Source organism: Eptatretus burgeri, chromosome 1 (genome assembly GCF_056783735.1).
Source record: "Eptatretus burgeri isolate ZD-2024b chromosome 1, Ebu_testis_v1, whole genome shotgun sequence".
In the NCBI taxonomy this organism is placed as follows: Eukaryota; Metazoa; Chordata; class Myxini; order Myxiniformes; family Myxinidae; genus Eptatretus; species Eptatretus burgeri.
This window is the reverse complement of record NC_140961.1, coordinates 119,492,716-119,520,370: the sequence shown is the minus strand read 5'-3', so window position 1 is coordinate 119,520,370 and position 27,655 is coordinate 119,492,716. Positions and strand designations below refer to the sequence as shown.

General features: G+C 39.4%; 1 protein-coding gene across 2 annotated transcripts in view; it reads left to right on the top strand.

Moving 5' to 3' along the window:
- Positions 1 to 27,655, top strand: part of LOC147035277 (vomeronasal type-2 receptor 1-like) — a 46,994-nt gene that overhangs the window by 1,843 nt on the left and 17,496 nt on the right. The window contains exons 2-4 of one of the 2 annotated variants that reach the window (XR_015061942.1): positions 8,442 to 8,570; positions 10,509 to 10,646; positions 12,154 to 12,277. Coding sequence is in view for 1 of the 2 variants with exons in the window: in XM_085896347.1 (XP_085752473.1) it covers positions 10,509 to 10,646; positions 12,154 to 12,277 (262 nt within the window). In the remaining variant the exon portion in view is untranslated. The remainder of the gene's footprint in view (positions 1 to 8,441; positions 8,571 to 10,508; positions 10,647 to 12,153; positions 12,278 to 27,655) is intronic. The other variant, XM_085896347.1, reaches the window with a different exon arrangement.

Sequence of the window (27,655 nt, the reverse complement as noted above, 5' to 3'; positions counted from 1 at the left end):
ATTATGGGTATGTTTTATCAGTCATGACATTTGTTGGTTAGTTAAAATTTGCAATTCCAATAATGTTCTGGCCGGAGGTCAGAACGATGGTTTTGGGCACAGCTCAGAACAATGCAGATGCATTCTGGGAAGCCAAAAGCTTAGGCACTTTGCGAAGCTTGGGCTCTCTGCGAAGATTACAGCTGCTGCAAGCTTACATCACTCTGTGAGGCTTACATCTTGTTGTAAAAGCTGACACTGCGTTGTGAGATTCATATCGAGCCACGAGGCCATCGCTGTTTCCAGGCCCATTCTACTTTTTACCTACATACAAGTGCTACTCGCTAAGGAGAATTAAAGTGGTCAGTATATCTCTCTATGTAGCTGATTGTAAGACTTTATGTCGAAAGAAAGATTGGAATGTATTTTGTACACGTTTTCATATAACCACATTGCACATTACTTACATTCGTGTCATTTGTGTAAAGTATTTCAACGCAATTTGAGGTCTGTTTCCTGTTCGTTTGATTTATTGTATTTGATTTATCATGGAACTGTAACCCACTTCTGAAGTATTGTTGTCACAAAACAACATAATTCCTTTGCAGTATCCTGAAACTTTAACGAAACTTTTAGGAATTTTCCGGAGCTTTCACAGAGCCTCTTTGGGAATGAATAATGGCCGAAGGCTTCTTCATGAACACTACTCCTTGTATCTACATCTGCGTACAACATCCACTGAACCTGCGATACTATGATTTCAAAATCCCTAATGGCAGATAAGCGCTTGCTGTGGCTTGCTGCCCTTATAGGGTAATTACATTCAGCTGTTTCAATCAATGGGATGACAAACAGGAATGAGTTTTGGTGGCCCTGCCCGATATGAAAAACCTAAGCTTTGTTCCTCACCATCAGAATCTGGTCTTCACCACTCAGGCTTGTGGAAGTGTCATGCCCTGATCAAAAGAGGTTTCTGAGGTCCTCAGAAAAAGAGTTGGCGATTCTCATTGGTCTGTCAGGCAGACAATGAACAAATGGAGAAAATTCAACACCATTGTTACTCTTTCGAGGAGTGGTCATCCAACGAAAATCACTCCAACAGCAAGGTGTACAATAATCCACGTGCTCACAAAAAACCCCACGGTAATGTCTAAGGATCTGCAGGCCTCTTTTGCATTGACAGTCAGTGTTCACGAGTCCATCTTCAGGAGAACACTGAACAAGAATGATGTGCACAGGAGGGTAGCAAGGTGGAAATCACTGCCCTCCAAGAAGAAAATTGATACCCATCTCAAGTTTGTCAAAGACCACCTGAATGATCCAGAAGGCTATTGGAATAATTTTCTGTTGATAGCTGAGTCGAAAGTGGAATGTTTTGGCTTAAATGAGAAACATTATGTTTGGCAAAAACCAAACATTGCATTCCAACATAAGATCCTCATTCCAAGCATGAAGCATGGTGGTGGGAGTATCATGGTTTGGGGCTTCTTTGCTGCCTCAGGACCCGGACAGCTTGCCATCTTTGACGGAACCATGAATTCTGGATTGGACTGGCAAATTCTCCAGGAGAATGTCAGGGCATCTGACCGTGAGCTGAAGCTGAACAGAAAGTGGGTCATGCAGCAAGCCAATGATCCTAAACATGCAAGTAAAACAGAATGGCTAAAGCAGAAGACATTTTGCATTTTGGAATTGTCAAGTCAAAAGTCCAGACAATAACCCCAGTGAAATGTTTTGGCAGAACCTGAAGCAAGCAGTTCATACAAGAACTCCTACAAATATCTCTGAGTTGAAGCAATTCTGCCAGGAGGAATGGACCACAATTCCTCCAAGCTGATGTGCAGGACGAATCAAGAGTGACAGGAAATATTTGGTTGAAGATAATGCTGCTCAAGGGGGTGCCACCAGTTACTGAATTCAAGGGTTCACATACTTTTTCCGACAAAGAAAGTGAATGTTGGATCATTTTGCTCAAGAAATAAATGAAAAAGTCGATTTTTTTTGTGTGCTATCTTACTATAATTCACCGTCTGTTCATCTGTCTCTGCCAAGGTACCGCAAAAACGGCTGAACCGATTGCAACCATTTTTGGGTGTGTAATCCTGGGATGCGTTGGAGTAAAATAGGCATGACATGACCCCCTTGACAGCTCTGGTAGGGAGCAGGTGCTTCTATAAATATAATAACATGACCCCCTTGATGGCTCCCGTAGGGAGCGGGTGCTTCTAGTTTTCTTAATTTATACTCTATCCCTAAATGTTGAAAGTCAAGGTCATATGGCGATCCAAAAAAATGCCATCATTCGATCGCAGTCACCATGGGAGCCTTAGCCTTGGTGATCACTTTGAGATTGCAGATATCGAGATATTGTTTTAGTTTCTTATTCATTTTAGTAATCTTCGCCTTGCTCTGGTGATCCATATTTCACTACCCGCAGTTAATGAAATTATCTCGATAGGCTTGCTGCCTCAAAATCCTCTTTTTGTATTTGTTTTCTCCTTTCCTGTTTCTCATTTTTATTAGTTCCCTCACTGTTTCAGCACAGAGGATTATAGGTTTGCTCTCCGTCTGTCCATCGGTCCGTCTGTCCCTCCTGTGTTTTTTTTCGACTTTTTCCCCATACCCTTTAACATATCCAACTGAAACTTGGTAGAAGTTACAGAAGAAGTTCGAGTTTCAGGACGTTTCTTCAATTTTTCACAGTTATGCCATTTTTAGACTTAGAAAATATCACATATCATACATGGGTCAGTGTTCAGCTGCCCTGACTCCACCCCACAACTTTACACCCATTGGCTGGACAACTGGCCTGACTCCACCTAATAAAATCATGTGCCGCCATTTCTTGAACCAGCGCAGATCGACAGGCCTCAGGCTTTAGGCCTGGGTGTTTGTCCATGGCCTAGTGCAATTGGAACGATCCCAGGTATATAACCCAGATGTGTTATATATGCCCATAAGCAGTATGCATGTTTTTGCTTCATGTATGTACATTGGGTTATTTTTTATAAGAAATATGCAAAGCCTAGAAAACAATGAAACGTGGTGGGTTAGCGTTTCTTCTTCACTTTGGTTCCAGTATCGGCCCGAGCGTGCGTTAAAGCAAACTAATTTTTATCTCTAGTTTATTATCCTAGTTGTCATTATTTGTTTCTAGTCCACAAAAGATATCGTTATATTAAAATTGCTTTTCCTTTTATTTTGCTGAATTGACCCCAACATCATGCGTTAGATAGTTTCTTCTTCTTCATTTTGCTTCATGTATCGGCTTGAGCATGCGTTAAACATAAAACAAATCTTTATCCCTCGCACATTCATTGGGAATGGTAGGGGACATATATTATCAAGCAATTCTCACTCTTGTTTAATTTTGGTTCATATTAAGATATTTTTCAGATTTATAGGGCCAGATAAATTATGCATTCAATCCTTTTGTGTCCATGTAGGAATGATGAAGTCATTAATTAGTCTTTCTCACAAGAAGAAGTCCTGATTTCTTCACATGAGTGGTTATGAGCATGTCTGCCATAATAGCACAACATCCTACTCTTTCACAATAATTGCACATCCCTCTCATTAAATGTTATTTGCATAATTGCGGAAGCTGAACTATTCGATGATGAGGGCATACTGCAGATTTTTCAGTACCCTGGTATCCCTGTTGGTATAAGAAGTACAGAATCTCGATTTTTCAATGAGGAGGGCTAGTGTCAAATTATTGGTGTTCTATCCAACAGGATCACTAACTTAAATAGTGATGGATGTATGTTGTACTATCTTGCTCAGGGTAAAACAATAAATGTGTATCATGTGGTGACATTGCAAAATAATAACTAAGTGTTTATATCAGTCAGATATTAAGTTAATTGGAAATTTAAACGGATTTCATTTCACTGAAGAGGTCGATTGATGAAAAGAATTTCACTTTAAAGCCGGTATTCACCGCGCATGCATTAGTTAATGAAATAAAATTAATTGATGAAATAAATTGACTTTATTCACAAAAGAGTTGCTGCTTCATGCAGAACAACCTTGGAGACATCGCACAGTTCAATCGCTTGTGAAATAAACATTGCGGAAAATACACCATTTTGCCTGCTCTTCTGTGCATGTCTCATGTACATTGGTTCAAGGTCCACTCAAACGTTATGACGTTTTTTAAAAATCGTCCGTTTTTTAATTTATTTTTTACCAGATTTGCTTTCATTCCCTGTAGAGCACCTTGCGAAACCTACAAAAATATAGATACAGATCTGGCAGACACCATGGATTGGCAGTCCCTCTCGGGGGAAAGGGCACGAGGTCTCCAGTGAATGCATTAAATCATATAGCTCAACAAAGCTAGTTAATTTTGGCATGTTCCTACAGTTTTTGTTCACTCAATATAATTCTCCAAAAAGTAGAAAAAGATCAGTTTAATGCTTTGGAGATTTCATATTTTGTTGTGTATTTATGGAGAAGGAGGAAACATAGCCTTGATTGCTTAAAGTAAATAGGAATGTCAGCTTAGTGATAAGACTCGTTATTTCTTTAAATTATCGGATTTCACAACAGATTTTGACATTTTAGTCCAGACGATATCCGTTACTCAAAACTGAAATAATATTTCGATGATATGCTTTAATCAGTCTGTGAGAGTAGATCATGGAAAATTGTATCATGTAACACATGAAATCGCTTCAAGCTCCTTACTTGACACCTATAGTACTTGCAAAAGCGATGTATGCAGCGATTTGTAGCTATGATGAACAGGAATTTGATATGAGTAAGTAAAGTGGGGGAAAAAAAACTTTATTGTGAAGAAATCATTGTAGCCTGTTCCAAGTCAGGGCATGGTTGAGCAAACAAACACATGGTGGCTTCAGACCCTAGTGAAGTTACCCAGGAAATGCCTTAATATCCCAGAGAGCAAGGTGGCTGAGGATCACCTGGTGAAGGATATAATTAAATAATGCCAGTAATTATCTTTAAAAGGGGTGTTTTAATTAACCCAAACTCCCAATTTTCAGTCTGGCACTTCCTTGGAGTTTTTTTCATGTGTATGCAAAGTTTCAGGCTACTAGATTTTACGGTTTTGGAGTTATGGACGAGACACTGACACACACGTACTTACTACTATAGATGACTTGTCATACATAACTACTCGCACTGGGAGCGGCACTATACCATACATATTTACGTTGAGAGAATTGGAGTGCTCCCCCCACCCTGGACCAGATTATGTGAACTATTAATTTTCTTACTTCCTTAAACCTTGGCGATCGCTTTGTGATTGCAGATATCTAGTTATTCGCCAAGTCGTGCACCGTAAGAATCTAACCACCAGTTTTCAACTCATTCTGTCCAGCGGTTTAGGAGTGCATATAAGTCAAGCAAACAAACAGACACACAAGAAGACACACAAACAACCCCACAAACCAACATTTCAAAAATGAGTTGGATTTAAATGAATCAATCTGACCAAAAAGTGTGATTTAAGTTTTGTTACATACCGTCGACATGTAACAAAATGATTGCATTTTTCAAATCACAATATCAATGCATGGCTATTTATTGTGGTTTCTGTTATTACCTCCACCAATGAAGGTGAAGGAGGATGTTTTCACCCCTTTCTGTCTGTTTGTTTGTGTGCAGGATATTTGTGCTGTCTGTCAAAAATTTGGAGACGGTTCTGGATGAAATTTTGTGGACAGGTTGGGTGTGTGACAAGAACGAACTGATTCGATTTTGGTGAAGATCCGAATCCAGATCGGGATCTGTTAATTTTTTTCAAATGATTCTTCACCATTGAGAGATGGGACCAAAAATGATATATAGTTGTGGATCTCAAAAAGTTGTGGATGGATTCGGATTAAACTTGGTGGAAATGTTTGGTGTATGAAAATGAAGAATTGATTTAATTTCAGTGAAGATCCGAATCCGGATCCAAATCCAATAATTTTTAAGTGATTCTTCACTTTTGACAGATAGTGCTAAACTGATATATAGCACAATATCTCAAAAAGTTTTGGACAGATTCAGGCGAAACTTGGTGGACAGGTTGAGAGTGTGTGATTTACGAAATGTTTTTATTTTGGAGAAGATCCATATCTGGATATGAGAATAATTTAGTTTTTAAAGTCATTCTTTGCCATTGAGCGAGAAGGCCAAAAACGATGTTGTACTGTACAGCATGATATTTCCAAAATGTATTGGGCCAAATATGTTCTCGTGGCGGGGGTAAGCATTCTACCGTTTCATATTGAATTTACTTTTTGGGAAATAATTAAAATATAATTTTTGTGCAGGAATTTTATGGTTGTCTCAACAAGATGAGTTTCTGCACTATTATTTTGTAGGCAGCATACGTGGCTGTGAATTTGCAACATTGCTAGGAGTGTGACGATGCCACTGGTGAAATACCCCCTGTAGGTTAGGTTAGAAATTTATAATTTTCTCAGAGCACCAGTTATAACTTGCCTACTCTTCATGAAGGATACTGTGGGATCTTTAATACCAAATACTGTGGGATACCAAATAATGCCAGCAGATGGATGGCCAGTTTAACTTCCATCTGATGAATGGCACACACATTTATGTCATTCGCTGCCTGTGAAACAAACACCAGGACAAGAGTTTATAGTTGGGTCGAGATTCAAACCCAGGATAAACACGTCCACAGCACAGACGCGATTGTGCATACCTCAAGCAGTCCAGCTTTCTGAGCAGCACAGCTTCTACATTGAAAAATCATGAGATTATGAAATGAAATCCTGAATCTATTTGGCCAGACAATGACAAGTCAACCACAGATTGCTTCCACAAGCATATAAGAAATTTCTATCAAGGAGGATGGATGCTTATATTACATTTTGTTTTGATTTGGATGAAAAGGGTGGAGGGAAATGGGGGGAGGTGGGTCGACAGATAAGAAACTTTACAATTATAAATTTAAATGACACAGAAAATGTAGTTTCTTCCCTTCCTTGCTGTGACACTGAAATACATTTATTTTCTTCACCATCCTTTCCCTCAAATTCTTTCTGAGGCCAAATTATGAGGGATACAAAGGCAAAAGTCATCATTGTTATGCTTCATGAAAAAGATGTTGTCCCAATTGCTGAGTTGCTTTTATTAAATAATGATACATCAAAGGTGTTAATGGGGTGGATGGGTTCACCTGCAATGAAAATGCCACGGTATGCTCCGATATTTGAAGGGGCTTTTGAATTAGAACAACTCCGGGGAAATGTGCCTGGATTGCAGGCGTTTTTACTCAACATACGCCCATTCCACCCAAAGATAAATTTTGATAAGGCAAGTGCAGCTGAAGCATTTACAAACAATGGAAAAAAGGACAAAAACATTGTTGAAACAAATGCAATCATCAATCCTACAGTTACAGTTCACACATGTGAAAACATAGTCTTTCAAATCAAGGACATAACCCATGAACAAAAACTTGGTTATAAATACTCTCATTTCGATAACTTGTCCTTTATTATGAATGAAGGCATAAAATCACTAGATAATTTCCCAGATAATATGACAGAATTTTATAATATTCCAAAAAGTCGACTCCGATGTGTTTATATTTTACAAACTACAGAGATGATTAATTCAAAGGAATGCAACATTACATACAAGTGCTCTGATTGCAAGTGGGCAAAAGTTTACAGGCCAACAAACAAATTGACTGATGAGTCAATAAAACTTCAAAAGGAAAGTACAGATGCAAACATAAACAATGACAAGCTATCCTTTCAAATTGACATCTCTTTGAATCATTACTTTAAAGATTTTTGGGAAGAAACGTTCAAGTGTTGGTGGAAATCAAAAGAAAATCAAAACAATCTCTGCACAGGATTTGAAAGAATTGATGATGTTGAAACACCTTTTACGGATACTTCTCGACTGCGATATACTTATAACACATACATGGCAGTGCATGCTGTTGCACATGCGCTTCATAATCTTAACTCATGTGCCTTTGGACATGGACCTTTTGAAAACTACTCTTGTGTTAATTTAAACAGATTCACCTCTTGGCAAGTACGACAGTAAATATGATGTAATCATGAATGGCTTTTACCGAATTTGATATTTGATTATATATTTATCATATTGTTTGTGTTTATCATTGAAGCTCTCCATTGAATTAAATTTGCTCTTTTTATTTTTTACAATTTTTAATGCTCAAAGACTGGAGTGTGCTATTCTGAGGATCTTGCAGATTATGTTTTCAAAAAAAGAAATTAGGACAATAGGAAATATTCAGGGATAGTAATTCACTACCTTGTACTGTATATGATTTCCAATCGAGTCTTTGCATATTGTTGGCAAGATGAACAGCTCTGTCATGAACAATTTGTACCAAATTTTAGTTGATTATAAGGGGATTTCTTTTTTGCACCATCCCACATTTTTTTTTGTTGCATTTTAACATTGCACCATCTCACATTTTTTGTTCTTCGGGGTCTTAGGTTTATGGAGAAGTTGCAACAAAATTCACAAACATGGAGACAAATATATGAGACAACACTGGACTTGACTTCAGCCAAACACAGTCACTGAGCTTGGGGGAAGTGACATCATTTCTCACAGCACTTTGGGTATGAGCGATATCATCTTCATGACGTTGCTTTTCTGTCTGCACTTACTGGGGCAATTATGGAGGAAGTTCCTCCACCCCAATAAATGCCAATTGATGGGGTTTGTTAGTGCTTTGTCATTTAAATGAAGAGCATCAAGCTGTTAGATGTTAATTCAAGCAAGGAAACAGCTCTTACCATTACAGTCTTTGGTATTATTTTGTCAGGGTTGGAATCAAACCGCCGACTTCCCATATTCAAAGTGAATGCTCTCAGCATTATGCCAGCAAATCTGGTTTGAAGGGTTTTCTTGCTCTGTCTTGCCAGCCAATTTGCTTACTACTCATATTTTAAACATTTCATGACTGTCTTCTGTTCCTGAAGGACACTTTTCATCGTTGCCTTGGAAGTCCCAAGCATTCAACTTGTTTTGTGGACATCTAGTACCCAATAAACATTCCAAGTTAAAAATTTATCAGCTCTTTTCCTTGTTGCATGTTGATTTCAAATCTATGTCAGTACCTGCCATACACCTTTTTGAAAGCAATTGCTCATTTGCCAGATGGGAAAATATATGCTGCGGCTTTGGATGGTTCATTTCAAGTGTGGATGTGCTTTCACAATAATTTTGGCAAAGCAAAATGCATAGATAACGTTTTAGAGATAAACTATCCCAGACATTAATTTTCTTCTACATAAACTCCATGAACATTCGAAAATAATGGACCAATCATGATAGTATGTGGCATTTGAATCTATGACGCTAGTATCATGAGCAAACTGGCCAGTTTCTATAAAATAGAAGAGCAAGAATGCAGAATAGATCAGTATTATAACAATACAGGTTAGGGACAAGACATCCATATGAATTGCCGAATACAGCATTGTCCAGAAGCAAGATGAACTTTCAACCATTTTATATCCAGATTTAGTGAATTATCTTAAATTTACAAAGGTATTTACACTGGAAAAGTGAAGGCATGGAAAACTTTGGATGCTTCCAAGCAGTTGATGTCTGGGTAGATCAGTGATGTGGTTGTTCTTGTGAAGAATCTGAATGGCTATCACATTGTATGAGCAAAGTTAGGCCTATAATACATCAAAGATAGACTCATGTTGGCAGAGCAGACAAGCATGGCATTATATAGTATATGTTAACATCATGGTTACCTTTTCTACCATCTTAAATGCTCTCGGATGTTCATCCAGCAACAAAGCTTTATCTTTTTTCGTCAACTCCAAGAAAGACACCAACTAATGTGAAAAAATAACGAATACCAATAGACAGGATGCTCAACTTGATGTCCATCTCAAGGATGACACACACACACACACACACACACACACACACACACACACACACACACACACACACACACACACACGTTGTTGAATCTCCCTGCCTGTGAAACACCTGGATGAATGTTTATAGCTGGGTTGGGATTCAAAACCAGGCTAGACACATCAGAGGAGAGTGTACATACTTCGAGGCAATCCTGTCAGCCCTTACCACGTGGTACTAAAAAAAGAGATTATCTATATTTCAAGACATAGTTGGTTCGAGAGTAGACAAACTGATCTTACTTTTTTAATGGAATTTTGAATTGTGATATCAAGTGGGTGTGTTGCTTTCTTTTTTTTTGTTAATCATGGTAAAATGTGTGTATTTCATTTAGCACTCATTTTGGGGACTCAAATGGTATAGTGTCATGTTAAAACTTGATGCGACAGTAGATCTGACGATGACGTCATGGCCGAAATTTTTTCAGTGCTCCGGTTCCTCAAAATTTGGCACAACACCGTTGGAGTGACGCAAGGGCATCAGCCGAAAGAGGAGAGCAGTACTCCATAGGAATATCGAACAAGCAGACTTGAAGGGTGAAGGCTGTTGATAATATGTGTGAATGAATTTATGAGATTTTGGCAAAATTAAAGAGCTATCCGAATCTTGTGTTTCAGCTTCTCTACTATCTCCGGAATGTTCGTTTTTTGAATAATGGTGAAACAATGGGTTTTGATGAAAATGGAGATGCACCAGCAAAGTATGAACTTCTCAACTGGCAAATGGACAGCAATGGCATCTTACAGGCAAAAGTTGTGGGTATTTATGACTCATCCCTGTCTTCAGGAAAGGAATTTATGATGAAATATGGAGCTATCACATGGAAAGGCAAAACACAAGAGGCAGGAAACTACCTACTTTCTAATTTGTGTACATAGTTTTATCATACAAATTATTGAGGAACAGGTTATACAGGATAACGCAACATAGCCATATACTTTAGCAAAAATAATTTTCACATGCATGCCTACATATTACACTTTAAATGACATCATGCATATCACATAATTTCTGTACATAATTGGAAATTTTGAAGATCTCATCGAAAGTAATGAGATGTTTTTTGAGAAGCACAACGCTTTTATCAAATTGGGTCAAAAGTGCAATTACCCGGACATTTTGAAATTTTAGATGTTACTTTGTAATGGGGAAATAAGATAAACTTCAAAACCATGAGTGCGTTTTGGTTTGAGCAGCATCACAGTATACAAGTTCAATTAAGGGGTTGTGAATTTATCATCTTTTACATCTCCAAATTGTTTCAATGATTTTGATAATCAAATCCATATTGTTAATTACCAAAACTATTGGAGTAGTTGGTATATATTAAGAGTTCATTATTCACAGCCGTTTACTCTTTCTACAAAAATTGTTCGGCCTCAGTCATTAACACCTGGTGTTGAAATCAGAAGTAATATTACACCATTCCTCCTTCAAAACAAGTGCAATGTGGATTTCAAAAATTATCCAGAATGTTTTGATTGGGTTTTAGTCAGTACGTGGAATGAAGGATTTGGGACTTTGAGAGGAAGAAACTCACACTCATGGTCGAAATAGTTCCCAATAATTTATTGGCATTCCAATAGAAGTGGCTGTAAAGATAAAGAAAATATTGGAAATTTCTGCATCAGCTACTTCAAGCATGTGTATAAAGGCAGATGCATTCCTCATACACTGGACAAACAGGGATATATGTGCATCTCAATTGACAGGAATAAGAAACCTGACTGTACACGACCTTCAGAAAATTTACACCAGCTGAGATTACAAATGGAATCCATGCAAACCTTGCAACATCAAACCAGACTCTCTTTATATTTCCCACTCCTTTGTTTCTCTGCTCTATAGCAAGCTTCAAAATTGATTTTCTTTCTCAATGAATCTCATTATCCTCAAGCTGTATCTAATGTGATTTGCATCAACTCTTATGAGAAATACCTAAAGCAGCTTGTAACGGTGATTTGTAACAGGTTTTTTTTGGCGGTAAACAAATCTTTGTTCTTTTCTTGTTCCGGTTATTCTTGTTTTTTTTTTTTTTAACAAGTTAACACTTTTTGGTTTTTGTAACCAGCATAAAAGGTTTATTGTGGCTGGTCAATAGTGGATGTTGTCTATTTACTCCAATGGATAAACATTAGATACTTCAAAAATCAACATAATGCTAAGTTTCATTACTGAGAAAAATTTGGATTTATCAAGAGATGCGAAGGACAAAAATGGATGGTTGGCAGTGTAAGCAATGAATATGTTTTCCTTTTCTAGGTTCCTCACTCAATATGCAGTGAACCTTGTTTTTCTGGCACAAAAAAGAGCCATCGTAAAATGGAACCTTTGTGCTGCTTCGACTGCATTCCATGTATGGCTGGAGAGTTTTCAAATGCAACAGGTGTGGAACTGTCACAAATATAATAATTGCAGAAGGAAATGGCATAATAGTCATATGTTTCATCTACTATATAAATGGCAGTCCTTCTGTCTGTTTGTCTGTCTGTCTGTCTCTTTGTTTGTAACTAATAAGCTCCTAGACCAGTGAACCGATCTTGATGAAACTTTACACACATATAGACGAAATATTCAGCTCCAGGATGCGCTAAATGGCTTTCCATAAAAATGAATATACAGTGGGGAGCATAAGTATTTGATACACTGCCGATTTTGCAGGTTTTCCCACTTACAAAGCACGTAGAGGTCTGTAATTTTTATTATAGGTACACTTCAACTGTGAAAGACGGAATCAAAAACAAAAATCCTGAAAATCTCATTGTATGATTTTTAAAAATAATTAATTTGCATTTCATTGCATGAAATAAGTATTTGATCACCTTCCAACCAGGAAGAATTCCAGCTCTCACAGACCTGTTAATTTTGTCTTTTAGAAGCCCTCCCATTCTCCACTCATTACCTGTATTAACTGCACCTGTTTGAACTCGTTATCTGCATAAAAGACAGCTGTCCACACTGAATCAATCAGACTCCAACCTCTCCACAATGGGCAAGACCAGAGAGCTGTCTAAGGACATCAGGGACAAAATTGTAGACTTGCTCAAGGCTGGGATGGGCTACAGGACAATAGGCAAGCAGCTTGGTGAGAAGGCAACAACTGTTGGTGCAATTATTAGAAAATGGAAGAAGTTCAAGATAACAGTCAATCTCCCTCGGTATGAGGCTCCATGCAAGATCTCACCTCGTGGAGCCTCAATGATCATGAGAAAGGTGAGGGATCAGCCCAGAACTACACGGCAGGACCTGGTCAATGACCTGAAGAGAGCTGGGAGCTCTTCAGCTTCTTCAGCTTCAAAAAAATAGAGCTTTTTGGTTTAAACTCCACTCGCCGTGTTTGGAGGAAGAAGAAGGATGAGTACAACCCCAAGAACACCATCCCAACCGTGAAGCATGGAGGTGGAAACATCATTCTTTGGGGATGCTTTTCTGCAAAGGGGACAGGACGACTGCACCGTATTGAGGGGAGGATGGATGGGGCCATGTAGCGCAAGTTCTTGGCCAACAACCTCTTTCCGTCAACAAGAGCATTGAAGATGGGGCGTGGCTGGGTCTTCCAGCATGACAACGACCCGAAACACACAGCCAGGGCAACTAAGGAGTGGCTCCGTAAAAAGCATCTCAAGGTCCTGGAGTGGCCTCGCCAGTCTCCAGACATGAACCCAATAGAAAATCTTTGGAGGGAGCAGAAAGTCTGTGTTGCCCAGCGACAGCCCTGAAACCTGAAGGATCTGGAGAAGATCTGGAGAAGAGAAACTGATGTGGATTTTTTAAACCCACCTTGTTGTGATCGTTGTCCTCCTGAAGGATTCTAACTGGTCGATTGTGGAATCCTATTTGACTTCAGACAGAGTTTAACGTTTGTCCGATTTGATTATAAAACCCTACAAAAAAACCCTATCGACACTGATAAAACTGATGTCCACACAAGTCCTTCCTTGTGAAACAATTTATTCCCTAATTATACACCATACACTTCTCACCTTTGTACAATGAACTTAAAAATCCCCATTTGATTGCAATATTATTTGGTTCTATTTCATTTATTCTTAGTTTAGTTAACAGTTAGACCAACCCGATTCAATTCACTTCTACATTACATCAGAGAGTTTTATTCTAACTTGGTACTTGGTCAGTTCCAAGGAGTACGAGCCACTGAGAAACTATACTTCCTCACGTGCTCGTACTCAGAACAATGTGCCTTTCAAAATATTTATACTTCCATGAGAGAGAGGTTGGGGGATATTCACCCAGACTGTAGACGTGTCCTTTAGACAAAAGCCACTTCGTACATTTTCTAAGCAAAAGTTCATTTATCAGCTCGGTCACTCTGCTCCAGAACAACACATTTCTTATCATTTAGGGCAAAAGTCTTTTGGCCAGAAATGACAGCCAATTCAATTTGCAGCATAGAAGTTACATTTCTGAAACTCCATTTGTTACAATTTAAAATACATTAATATAAATTTTTCCCCCACACTCCCCCGTTTTTTTTTTTTTAAGGAAAATTTGAATAATTTTTCTTACACATGATTACCATGTCCCATTCCTGAAGGAGAAAAGATTTCCATTATTCAAGTTCAATCAACAATGGCAGCGTGTGCTCATATCAGAAAATGAGTGAGTTTCCATTTAATATATGGCCTGTTCATCAGCATGTGTCACACATTGAAAACATGCTACCCGAAGTCAGAAGATAAACAGGTCAGGGTGTGGATAGAGCGGCACCCAACGGGAAACGCAATCGAAGCACTCCTTGAGCTGAGGAGAAGGTAGATGTGGGCAAGTACAAGTTTGGGCCAGACACTGGGTTGAAGGAGCGCAGTTTGGAATTGCAGGCCTGTCGTACATTGAAGTAACCACAGCAAGTTCACGATGTATTTGCAGAGCGGCAATCGAGAGTGTGGCTGAGAACATTCCTCCACGCAGGCACCACACAACGCCGATGTTAAGACTTTGCTCAACCTTCTCCTCAGTGGGTTTTTTCTTTCTTTTCCCACATTGCTCCATCTTATCTCCTCGGGAAGGGGAGGGATAATCATGTGTTGAATGCTCAATCACCCAAATCTGGGTTCTCCCATCGTCCAATTTTTGTGTGGAATTTCTTTCCAAACTTCATTTAGATGAAATCGTACATTGCTTCAAAGACTGCTTTCAACACTCCGAAACAAACAAAGCATCAATTAAACACCAATCAATAAACGTCATGGGCACATGTAGTTCTACAAGACTAACAAAGATTCTTATGGAAGCATTTAACTTGCATTATATGTCATATCAATATTTTAATCCCTTTCCTTGTTATTTCCCAAAACAACATGCTAAAATATGCAGAAATCCCAGTTGTACGTATACTCAAAACATCCATCTCATTTGCTATTTCCATCGACATTTTAAACCTCTGACATTTCTCCATCTGTCCACTTCTCTCTCACCAAAACAGCAAACATGCTGCCATTTTTCCAATTCACATACACAAACCATCTATCACTTCCTCCGACCTTCTCAATTACGAATCCATTTTCTTTTATCAAAACAAATAAATCATTTTAAACAGTTGTTCAAAAATTGTCAAATCACTTGTCAAATCTGTTATCAGGCGAATATCGTTTAAATTCCAGCTCAAACACTCTGTCTACACATGCAGCTTCACCCTCCACAATCTTTATCCCAGTCTTGGAAAAGCATCTTAAACTTCAGACTAATAAACATCCAAACTCTCTTAAACAACTTTTTGGTCAAAACAAAATATTTCCTTTTAAAATCCATAAATGAAAAATTTAATCTTCAGCATCTATCCAATTAAATCATGAATTTACCTTGACTGAATCGATCAAAGGGTTACACTGGGTTGTTTGCCATTGCCTTCCCAGCACAAGTTCAGGTAACCTCAACATTCGCAGACGAATAAAACAATATTTCAATGTCCATCTGAGGGAATCATCACTTATCTGTGAATTGCCTCACGTGCTAAACATCATCAAATTATTAAAATCATTCCAAATCACGTTTCTACATTTAAATCACATACAGTATATCCACATTCACAATTGTTATTTCACAATTTATTCAAAATCCCGATGGTTGTAAAATAAAACTTCAACACTTTTTCCTAAATGGACTTCACTTTAAACAGATTCAGTCCAGAGGGTGCGCCACAAACACCAAGGAATGAGGAACAGGAAGTTCTCTCCACATCCAGTGGGAAGAAAAAGGAAAAAAAACTCTGACAGGCAAAACCCACAGTTTAGCATTACTCTGTCATGGCTTCAACACATACACTAAACAGCATTGCATCTCATAGACTCGTGTGTGATCACGTGACAAATACCAATCACATTTCTATCTCATCCTCTTGAATCTGCATATGAATCAAATTTCACACCTAAAGCAAAGGCTCGAACAAAGACTCAGTGTAACGATATGCCACCCCCCACAGATCGAGTGGAGGGGGTCTCACACAGTGTAGTGTGCGACCTTCGTGTGGAAATACAACGCAAAGAATGTATAACATGCCATTTCAAACAGACCCACAGCTCAACTCAGCACGAGTTAAAATATCGTCAAAATCCCAACAGAACACGTTTCATTGCAGTGAATATTGGAATCGCACAAGTTTCATTTTTTACTCTCAGTAACACATCGCATCTCAATGCAAATCACCAACCATGCTCCCAGCTGGTTAATCGTCTCCTGCACTCCACAAAACGTTTCGTGCAAATCATTGCATTTACAAATCCGTAAAACCTCCACACAATATAATATAACAACCTCACTGCCAACAAACTTCCAGTGAGTTCAATGAACAAAAAGTAACTCTTAAAACTCTTACAAACAGGTAACTTATAATGTTTATCTATTTTAACCCTATCTCGGCGTCTCAGCCGTGTCCTCGGCCATCTCTCTCATAGCCGGTCCGTATCATGCAAACATGTGGCATGTCGCTTCATCATGCCTATTTAATTACGCATCTGGCTCCTCAACGAGCCTCTTCTTGTCATCTGACTCCTCTTCTTCTCCAGCACTTTTCTAAAACAACTACAGTACTTATTGTTTACTTTAAAACGGACTCTCTCCGCCAGATCCTCTTCTTTCTCTCAATAAAATTATCTGACAATGAACTTTTCTTTGTTCGAAATGTGTTACCTGCTGAGAGCGCTCTCCCTTACCTTCGTTCAAGCACTTGTCGTTCCTCCAGGCACTGCCTCCGGCAGATTAAGCACCTCCGGTCACGAGCACCGCACCAACGTCGGTTCGAATCCGAGTCTCGGCGCCAACTGATGTGGATTTTTTAAACCCACCTTGTTGTGATCGTTGTCCTCCTGAAGGATTCTAACTGGTCGATTGTGGAATCCTATTTGACTTCAGACAGAGTTTAACGTTTGTCTGATTTGATTATAAAACCCTACAAAAAAACCCTATCGACACTGATAAAACTGATGTCCACACAAGTCCTTCCTTGTGAAACAATTTATTTCCTAATTATACACCATACACTTCTCACCTTTGTACAATGAACTTAAGAATCCCCATTTGATTGCAATATTATTTGGTTCTATTTCATTTATTCTTAGTTTAGTTAACAGTTAGACCAACCCGATTCAATTCACTTCGACATTACATCAGAGAGTTTTATTCTAACTTGGTACTTGGTCAGGTCCAAGGAGTACGAGCCACTGAGAAACTATACTTCCTCATGTGCTAATACTCAGAACAATGTGCCTTTCAAAATATTCATACTTCCATGAGAGAGAGGTTGGGGGATATTCACCCAGACTGTAGACGTGTCCTTTAGACAAAAGCCACTTCGTACATTTTCTAAGCAAAAGTTCATTTATCATCTCGGTCACTCTGCTCCAGAACAACACATTTCTTATCATTTAGGGCAAAAGTCTTTTGGCCAGAAATGACAGCCAATTCAATTTGCAGCATAGAAGTTACATTTCTGAAACTCCATTTGTTACAATTTAAAATACATTAATATAAATTTTTCCCCCACAGAGGAGTGGGCCAAAATCCCTGCTGCAGTCTGTGCAAACCTGGTGAAGAACTACAGGAAACGTCTGATCTCTGTAATTGCAAACAAAGGTTTCTGTACCAAATTTTAAGTTCTGTTTTTCTGATGTATCAAATAATTATTTCATGCAATAAAATGCAAATTAATTTTATTTTAATCATACAATGTGATTTTCAGGATTTTTCTTTTAGATTCCGTCTTTCACAGTTGAAGTGTACCTATGATAAAAATTACAGATCTCTCCGTGCTTTGTAAGTGGGAAAACCTGCAAAATCGGCAGTGTATCAAATACTTGTTCTCCCCACTGTATATATGTATATATATATATATATATATATATATATATATATATATATATATATATATATATATACATATATACAGTAGACTAGGCCTAAGTCGGCAGCTTGTAACTCGTCACTTCGCCTAAGTCGGCAGCGTCAAAAAGTCCCGAATTTATCTCATGTTAAATCCCTTTGAATAAAGGGTCATCCCTCTGTAAGTCGTCATCTCTAAGACGTCACTTCGTCTAAGTCGTCAGATGTTGTCCGTTCCCGCATAATGGAAACTCAAGTAAATTACCACTCCTAACTCGTCACATGGAACTGCTGCCTAGTGAGAAGCCCGATTTCATGGAATCGTGATGCTCACTCATTGGTTTACACCGTCAGTGATAGGCTATTTATAACTGCGTACACACGTTGATCGCACTGCAGGCAAGAAAATGGCGACTAAGCGTAAGCTTCCAACTAAAACCTACCAAGAAAAATACGACATTATCCAGTTTTGCGAGGCAAACGCACTGATGAAGAAAACAGCCATCGCTGAGAAGTAGGACATCAAACGGCAGACATTGAACGATATCTTGAAGAATAAGGGCAAGATATTTGGACAACTGGAGAAGATCGCGAGGCCGGTTGTAAGTGTGAAATGTGTGACCTTTGAAGATGACGATGACGTGCTCATCATCTGGTTTCGGCAAATGTCGGCTCAGCCAAATATTTTGTGGGACGGTGAAATGTTGCTGCTGAAGGCACGTAAATTCGCTGCCGACCTTGGGGATGATGATGCCGAGACCTTGCCGATGCACTGGATAGACAGATTAAAAGTGAGGTGGGGAATCGGCAAGGTCAAGAGGTGCGCGAATCAGGCAGCGTGGATTCGCCGATACTGTCTGGATGTGATGCGCCGATACTGTCTTTTGGTGGAGGATTGCCCAAACAACATCATGGAATACAATGACTGGTTTGAGTCCTTTCTCATGCACCAGATGCCCAAGAGTTTGAGGCAGTCAAACATAACGGATTACTTCGCAAAGGAGTAAAGGATCAATCGAGCTTCGTGTTGAAGTCCGATCATGGTTTTATATTGGCTTATTTTGTACATTACCGCACTCACTTACACATTGGCATTGAGTGGTAATCATCACCACGATGACTGTGTGTCATGTAATTTGTCACCATACCATCACCGATGGTATATGAGTTGTCTTACAGTTGTTCATTATCTTTACTTTTGATAAACTGATTCATGAATTCCATCTTTGCTTGATCACTTTCCAACTCACCAATGAACCCCCACCTATGCCCCGAGGATTGTGTTTTCCTTTTGGTACAATAGCCGGCTCTCACACATACCTGTCCAGGCCACGCGCGACTTCATCCTTCACCCCACAATCATCATGAATGTTCACATACGCGTAAGTCGTCACATTTCTAAGTCGTCACTTTTTTCTCGGTCCTGATGGTGACGACTTACGCCTAGTCTACTATATATATATATATATATATATATATATATATATATATATATATATATATATATATATATATATATATATATATATATATATATATATATATATATATATATATATATATAGCCTGGTGTTGGCGCAGTGGTTTGGGCAGCGGCTTGGGATCCAAAAGGTCCTGAGTTCAAGCCCTGTTGGGCCACTGAATTAATACACCAGGGGGTTGACTCAGCCTGTCATCCTTCCGAGGTCGGTGAAATGAGTACCAGTATACTGGGCCGGTGTATACCCCTGTTAAAATAGGTGTACCATATCCCTGCCTCGTAAGAGGCGACCAGGGTTGCGTCAGGAAGGGCATCCAGCGTAAAACATGTGCCAAATCACAATGCGGCTCATACGGATGATCCGCTGTGGCGACCCCTAACAGGAGCAACCGAAAGAAGAAGAAGAAGAAGAAGAAGAAGATATATATATATATATATATATATATATATATATATATATATATATATATAATTTCCATTAAAATTGGCTTTTGAATAGTGCTCCGGCGTATTAATCGTAACAAAAGGCTTCATGGTTAAAAACGCTAGGGTTTTTTGAAATACAAAATGTTCGTATTCGTTGACTTTTTAAACATACACATTCTCCTCCTGTTATTTGAATTCGCGAACTGCGCGTGCATGGCAACAGCTAACTGCTGATAGATCTGCTCATGAAAGAGCCAGGCAAGCTGAGTCAGCTGCAGAGAGAGAGAGAGAGAGAGAGAGAGAGAGAGAGAGAGAGAGAGAGAGAGAGAGAGAGAGAGAGAGAGAGAGAGAGAGAGAGAGAGAGAGAGAGAGAGAGAGAGATAGAGAGAGAGAGAATCAGAATCGTCTTACTGCTGATATAATATCTGCTCATGAACGAGTCAGGCAAGCAGAGTCGGCTGCAGAGAGAGAGCGTCGCCTAACTGCAAATAGAGCATCACACCGACGGACGAGAGAAGCACAAAACTCACGTTCCAGCTTTCTCGGTCCGGGATTTGGCAGGACATCAAGGACAGTTGCCACTGCTGCTAGAAACATTGAGTGGCTCAAGGCCGCCTTCAACTATGACCTCTCAGAGGATTACGGCAGCAATAAGCCTTCCTTCCATAAATCTGAGGAATAAAAGAAGCCTTCCTAATTTTCTCCATACAATTAATTCCTCAGTCGAACTAGCGTCAGAAAATGGGGAAAATTTCCCAGGTAGTACCGGGTACTTCAGCGAGTAGATCACAATTATGACTTTGAACAAGCATTCGTACTTCACAACGTTTTTTTTTACACCATTAAACAAATACCTTTTTGAACGTTGTTAAATCTCGATTAACATTTCCAAATTATGAAACGGATGATGGAAGTTGCACAAACAAGTCCCACTTTCTAGTTGCATATGAGAAATAATGTTGGTGGGTAATCATGTCCTCATTGGAATGTTGATTCAAAGTCCACCGATGATACTTCCCAACACTAACAACTCTATCCAGAAAAACCTCAGAACTATCCCATGACTACAGTCATCCCACACATGCAAGTAAGTGAACAGATTTAAGGCAAGTACCTGCAACCAACAGATATTCTATAGATCACAGGAGGTAACAATGAGATGAAAGTACCATGAGAGGGAGATAGGCAGTAAATTTTGAACTAGTTATAATCACGATATGGCGGAAATATCTGCAGTAGTCACCAGGAGCCCACACATCAGGGAGAACAAGCAGAGGTGTGTTTGGGAATCAGTCAACCACTCTTGCAACAAAGCAGTGACACCTCAGGGAATTATGCATAATATAATAGCCTTTAATATTAAAAGAGGTGGCTTACTGAATATATTGCTACATGACTGACAAAAGTGCCAAACTTTTCTTGTGATTATCTTTCGGTGCAAAAATATTTTTAAATTTCATGCTCAAACAAAGTTGCTCATATTAAGGGCATCATTTTGAATATTTTTTCAAAATGGACAAATTTGAAAATCGATGTATTTAAATTTTTTTATTCAAATTGTCGCAAATACAAAGCTATTTCAGAATTTCATGAGAAACAAATGTGAAAAGTGACTGAGAAAACTCAATCTCCATTTGTGATGTTTTTATTATTCAAAATGGTTGCACAGTGTACAGAAATTTGTCAAAATTTGAAATTTAACAGCATTATGCACATTTAATGTTGCTTTGAAGATGTGATATTTTATTATACTTGGTATGTGGTTATATATTAGGGTGGTTATGTGTGACTGATGTTATTAGGTCTGATAATAAGGTCTTTCATGTTTAAATTTGTATTCTTCCTGTTCCAGGTGATGTCCACGATAGTCAACCACAAAGTTGTTATGAGAAGCTTATAATGGATTGGAGATGTTGTATCATTTGCCAAGTGATATTAGAAACATCAAATTAATCATGTCCCCAGAAACTAAACAACTGAGATACCTTCTCGAAAATGTTGCTCAGTTTAAGAAGTTAGATACCGTATGTGTGGCTGTTGACTTTGGAGAGCAAGGCATGCCAGAATGCTTTATGGCAAATAAAGATTCCTGGCATAGTTCCTGCCACCAAATATTTAACAGGTTAAAACTAGGGTGGGAGATAATCAAGAAGAGGAAGCAGGACTTTTAAGAGACAGTCTTCATGTGATGAGTTGTATCGCTCAAAGTGCCAATCAAGAGTCAATAGCATCAATGTTTGTATCAACTGTGAAGACACTGGCTCTCATAAACTCCATGCATATGCAATTCAATCTGCTGAACAGAGCCTGAGGCAAATGGCTTGTGATATGCAGGACACCAAACTTCTTACCAAAATTTCAGGTGCTGATTTAGTGGCCATTGAAGCCAAGTATCATCCTGAATGCTTGACAAAATACAGAAATTGCAACCATGCTTATCAATGTCAAAGCAATTCTTTAGAACCTGTCACAGATCCAAAAATGATAGATTTAACATGGAAAAAGTCAGAGCTTTTCTTGAACTGGGGAGTTATATAGAGACTTTGGTCAAAGATAGAATCTACAGGTAATGGACCAAAAAAATGGAAACTCCAACTGAATGTCACTTAGTAGAGAGTTGCCCCACACCACATGCATCCAGGATGGCATTGCTACGACATGGCATAGAGTGAACAAGGGTCTGGAAATGTTGTGCAGGAATGTGGCACCATTCTTCCATAAGGAAGTCCTCCAATTCATGTCAGTTTGATGGAAGCGGAAACTTCCTGGCTTTGGTGCCTCTCCAGACAATCCCTCAAATACTCCATGGGATTGAGGTCTGGCGATTGGAATGACCATGAAAGATGGGTAACTTCATGCTCATGCTCCTCAAACCACCCTTTGACAGCATGGAGTAGAGCATTGTCTCTTGAAAGACACTGGAGCGGAGAAATGCCGCATCATGGGATGCAGATGATCGCTCATGATGGCAATGTACCATGCTGCATCAACCCTGCCTTTTAATGGAATGAGTGGCCCAAGCCGTGCCAAGAAAATGCGCCCCACACCATTATGGAACTGCCACAACCTTTTACTGTTAGAACCAGGCACTCGAGGCTGGAGAGTTCCCTGGGCTCTCCCCACATAAACCACCCAGTGACAGAACATGCCCTGTGGACTGGAGCATTGTCATCTTGAAAGACCCCTCTCCGAGCAGCGAAGAAATTCTGCATCATGGGATACAGATGATCGCTCAGGATGGTGATGTTGTGTGCTGCATCAACTCTGCCTTCTAATGGAAATAATGGACCCAGACCATGCAAGAAAAATGTATCCCACACCATTATGGAACTGCCAGAACCTTCTCCTGTTGGAATCAAGTGCTCGAGGCTGTTGAGTTCCCTGGGCTGTTGACACATGCACATATCCATTTGTCAAGACAATTGTAAAAAACGACTCATCAGACCATATCACATTCCTCCACTGCTTTGCAGTAAATTGCCTTGTACTTGCCAGTCAGCCTGCTTGCCAGTCAAATCGATGCTCCTTGTACCACTGAACCCACTAATGGCCATTGCCAGTTGTTATGAGCAGCTTGAGTATTGTAATCCGGCTATGATATCCCACCCTGTGAAGTTCACTTCTGACTGTTTTCAATGATACAGGATGGTCACGACACACGTTGAACTCCATACACTATTTCGCCGCCATTGCTTTCATGTTTTTCCTCACAGTCTGCACTAATGCCCTTGCATCACATTTATTGTGTAAGCACTTCCGCCCCCTGCCGCCCTTCAATTATTGTCTTTCCTTCTTTTACCCAGGCTATTTCCTTCTTTTGCACAGCTACTCTTCCTTTTGTCAACATCAAAACTGTTACTCATTACATATTAGCAATTCTACAGCCTTTGTCACTGAGATGCCTGTCAAATGTACACCAATAATAATTAAACCCCATTCAAAGTCACTGATATCTCCTCTCACAGCCATTCTGGCAAGCCTGGTGTTGGCTTAGTGGTTAGGGTGGTGGCTTGGTGTCCTAGGGTCCTGAGTTCAAACCACGTTGGCCGCTGAATTAAAAATACACCAGGAGGTTGACTCAGCCTGTCATCCTTCCAATGTCGGCAAAATGAGCACCAGTGTACTGGTAAGGGGGACATTGCATCAGCGGCATAGCCACGTCGCAACCAATTATGCAACCAAGGTGTGGGAGAGAGAGAGAGAGAGACAGAGACAGAGACAGAGACAGAGACAGAGACAGAGACAGAGACAGAGACTCTGACTGACTGACTCTGGCTCTTAATACTGGACTCGAGCCATATCCTGATTGTATATGTATATATATATATATATATATATATATATATATATATATATATATATATATATATATATATATATATATATATATATGTATATATATATATATGTATATATATATATATATATATATATGTATATGTATATATATATGTATATGTATATATATATATATATATATATATATATATATATATATATATATATATATATATATATATATATATATATATATATATATATATATATATATTAGGGTGTGTCTAAATTTTGAAGTTTTGAAATTAATACTGGCCAGGTTGCCATTGTGTGCCAGTTGAGAAAAAAATGATGTATGCCAATATATACGAAAATCAGAGTATATTTAAAACTTGCTCAAAGCCCAGAAAGATTTACTACATATAGCAAAATGCGTGACATTGTAGCTTATTTTAATTCAATGCTAAAACATCCAAACAATGATATAAAACACACAAAGGGGACAGTCACTGTACAAAATGATATAAAAACAAATAAAAAACAATCACCAATTGAAGTATCAATTCCCTTCACGTCATTGGCCTTCATTGATTTCAGGAATTTGTTTCTGTGGTACTCGTGCATTTGTAGTACAAATTGTTTTTCTTCCTCATTGCGGACCAGGGCTTCATTGAAGGACTGCATAAGAGGGACTCCTCTCTCTGCCAAATCATTTGTCACTCGTAGGACAGAAATGATATTTGTTGCCTCATTGTATGATTTGTTTGCCTCCTATTGTTGTGGGTCTTCTTCAAGAAAGGTTTCATACAGTCCCACTATCTGGAGCAGCTTGATGGTGGAAGTGGTAACGAAGTCGGGAAGTGCCATAGTAGATGGATCTTTTATGGGAGGAAGCCTTTTTGGGGGTTCATTAGATCCCTGGTTATTGTGCATGTTGTGGACCATGCAGCGCTTTTCATCGACAGTGACGGAGTCACAGAAAAGGCTGAGGCCAATCAAGGTCTCCGACAAATACCACAGGTGTCTGGAAAATGCAGTCAAAGCAGCATTTGAGACTTCCTTGTCTGGGTAGCTATGCAGTGCCTTCAAGAATTGAAGATCATTCCTTGGGGCTTCGCCGGCTGATGGACAGGTGAACCAGTATTTAACAGAGGTAGTGGTCACAAAAAGTGACACTCGAAGTAAGTGCTTCCACACCATGCGAGAGTGGGATTGTACAGATGCCCTTGTTGTGCTCTGGCGCTGTTGGATGTGGAACTGATCTCTGAAAAGCCACATCTTGATGGCATAAATGGCACGTGCCATCCAACACGCACGGTGAACTGCCCCTGGGTACCTGTACCTAATTCCCTTTGGTGGAGTAGCTCCTAGGAAGATGACTGTTAACTGCAAGAGCTCTTCGTAGTCATCCCTGGGGTGCTTAGTATTCAGTTGCTGCATGGTAAAGGTGATGATACTTTGTAGAATATCATCTACATGCTCTGATGCATCTACATCATCCAAAGCTGTGCGCTACTTTGATTGATCAATGTTTGGCCAGAAATCACGGAAATGACTGAAGATTTCGATTTTTGGAGACCTAAAAACATCATACTGTGAAAAAACCTTTTCCAAAACAATTTCAGACATGTGATGTCGACAGGCAAGGTTCAGAAGATTCTTTCCTAACTCTGTTTCGAGTTTTCTGCAAACACCGCCCTTTATACCTGTATTACTTGCTGTTGTGTCGAAACATAAGGCCACAATTCTGTTCTCCAGTTCCCAGCTCCTTATCTCAGCCATACAGGCCTCTACCATAATGGCAGCACTGCCAGAATATAGCTTGGGGATGGCAAGAAGCTTGGTTACCTCCTTGCCAGACACCATAATAGGAAGTCGATCCACAGACAGTTGTTCAGTTCCTGTGTAATTGGGCATTATCTTGCCATCCCAGTGCAATGTTAGTGGAACGAGTGGATGAAAAGATTCACGAATCTCGGCTGCTGGAGCTGCACGTTGAACTTTTCTTGCTCGTTGGACTGAAGAAGAACTGATCATCAGTTCGCTAACTGGTGCTGTAAACTGATCGGACGTAGCCATGGCAGAAAAAATATAAATAGCATTCCTGCTGCTGGTTTTGGTGTGATCTAGCACTGCTGCAACTTCACGTGCAACTACAGAGATTTTTCCCCTTTTCCACCGCCGTGATCCAGAAGATGTTGAAGGTTTCTTTGGTTCTTCTTCTGAGCTATCTGCAGATAATGCTGTTTCCTCAGATGATGAATCAAGCACTACAACATCTGTCACTGCTGCTGAGCTTGCATGATGTTGTTTCTCACGCACTGCAACTGCTGTTGATCTCGCCAGTGCTCTCTCTTCTTGCTTTGTGAGTTTCATGTCAATTCCTGCAATCGAACCATGTCGTCCTTTTTCACGCTGAGCCTTTAAATACTGCCGATCTTCTTCTATCTTCATCATCGTCATGGCCTGTTCATGTGCAATATCAAAGACATTGTCCAAAGAATTCCTGAAAGCATCACGCTTTCCCTCTTCTGTCGCTGACTTCCTTGTGATTTTTTCTTCAGGCCCTGCCATTCCTTGTGAAGACGTGGTAGCTGATCCCAGAGATGATTCTTAGCCTTCGTTGGTATCCGTGCTCGTTCCCAAACTTATAGGATCATTGTGACCATTTCCTTCACACTGTCATTTAGACTATGTTCTTTCTTTATATGAAAATCAAACAGCACCTTGAGCACCTCTCCTCGTGAAGGTAGCTTAGCACAACTGAAGTGATCTTCTGTGCCACCAATCAACCAAATCTCAGTCTTTTTCCGAGTTAACTTCGCCATTTCACCTGCAAACAAGCCAAACAATGGCAAACAGCCAAACATTGAATGGAATAAGCATCATAAAGATTACATCAACAGGCAGTCGAGATAAATAATACAAAGCTGTATGCTGCAGGCAATGCCCTGCGATATGAAATTGTGTTACAATTTATTGTGAGCTGTCAGTCGAATGTGTGGTGCTGCTTTGCACTGTCAGGCTTCGCAGGCTAGATGTGCTGTGCATTGTGCAGGGCTGTCTTTGGAGAGGGTAACTCAAAAACAAAACTTAAAAATAACAATATTTATGTTTTATCTATTTTGCTTTGGTGTGTCATCAAAAAAAATATTATGGGTGGCCACTGGCCACAATGCCAGTAAACAAAGCAGTGACCGGCTTTGAGCGCAACTGTGTATACCTTTGGTCTCGTTGAGCAAGTAG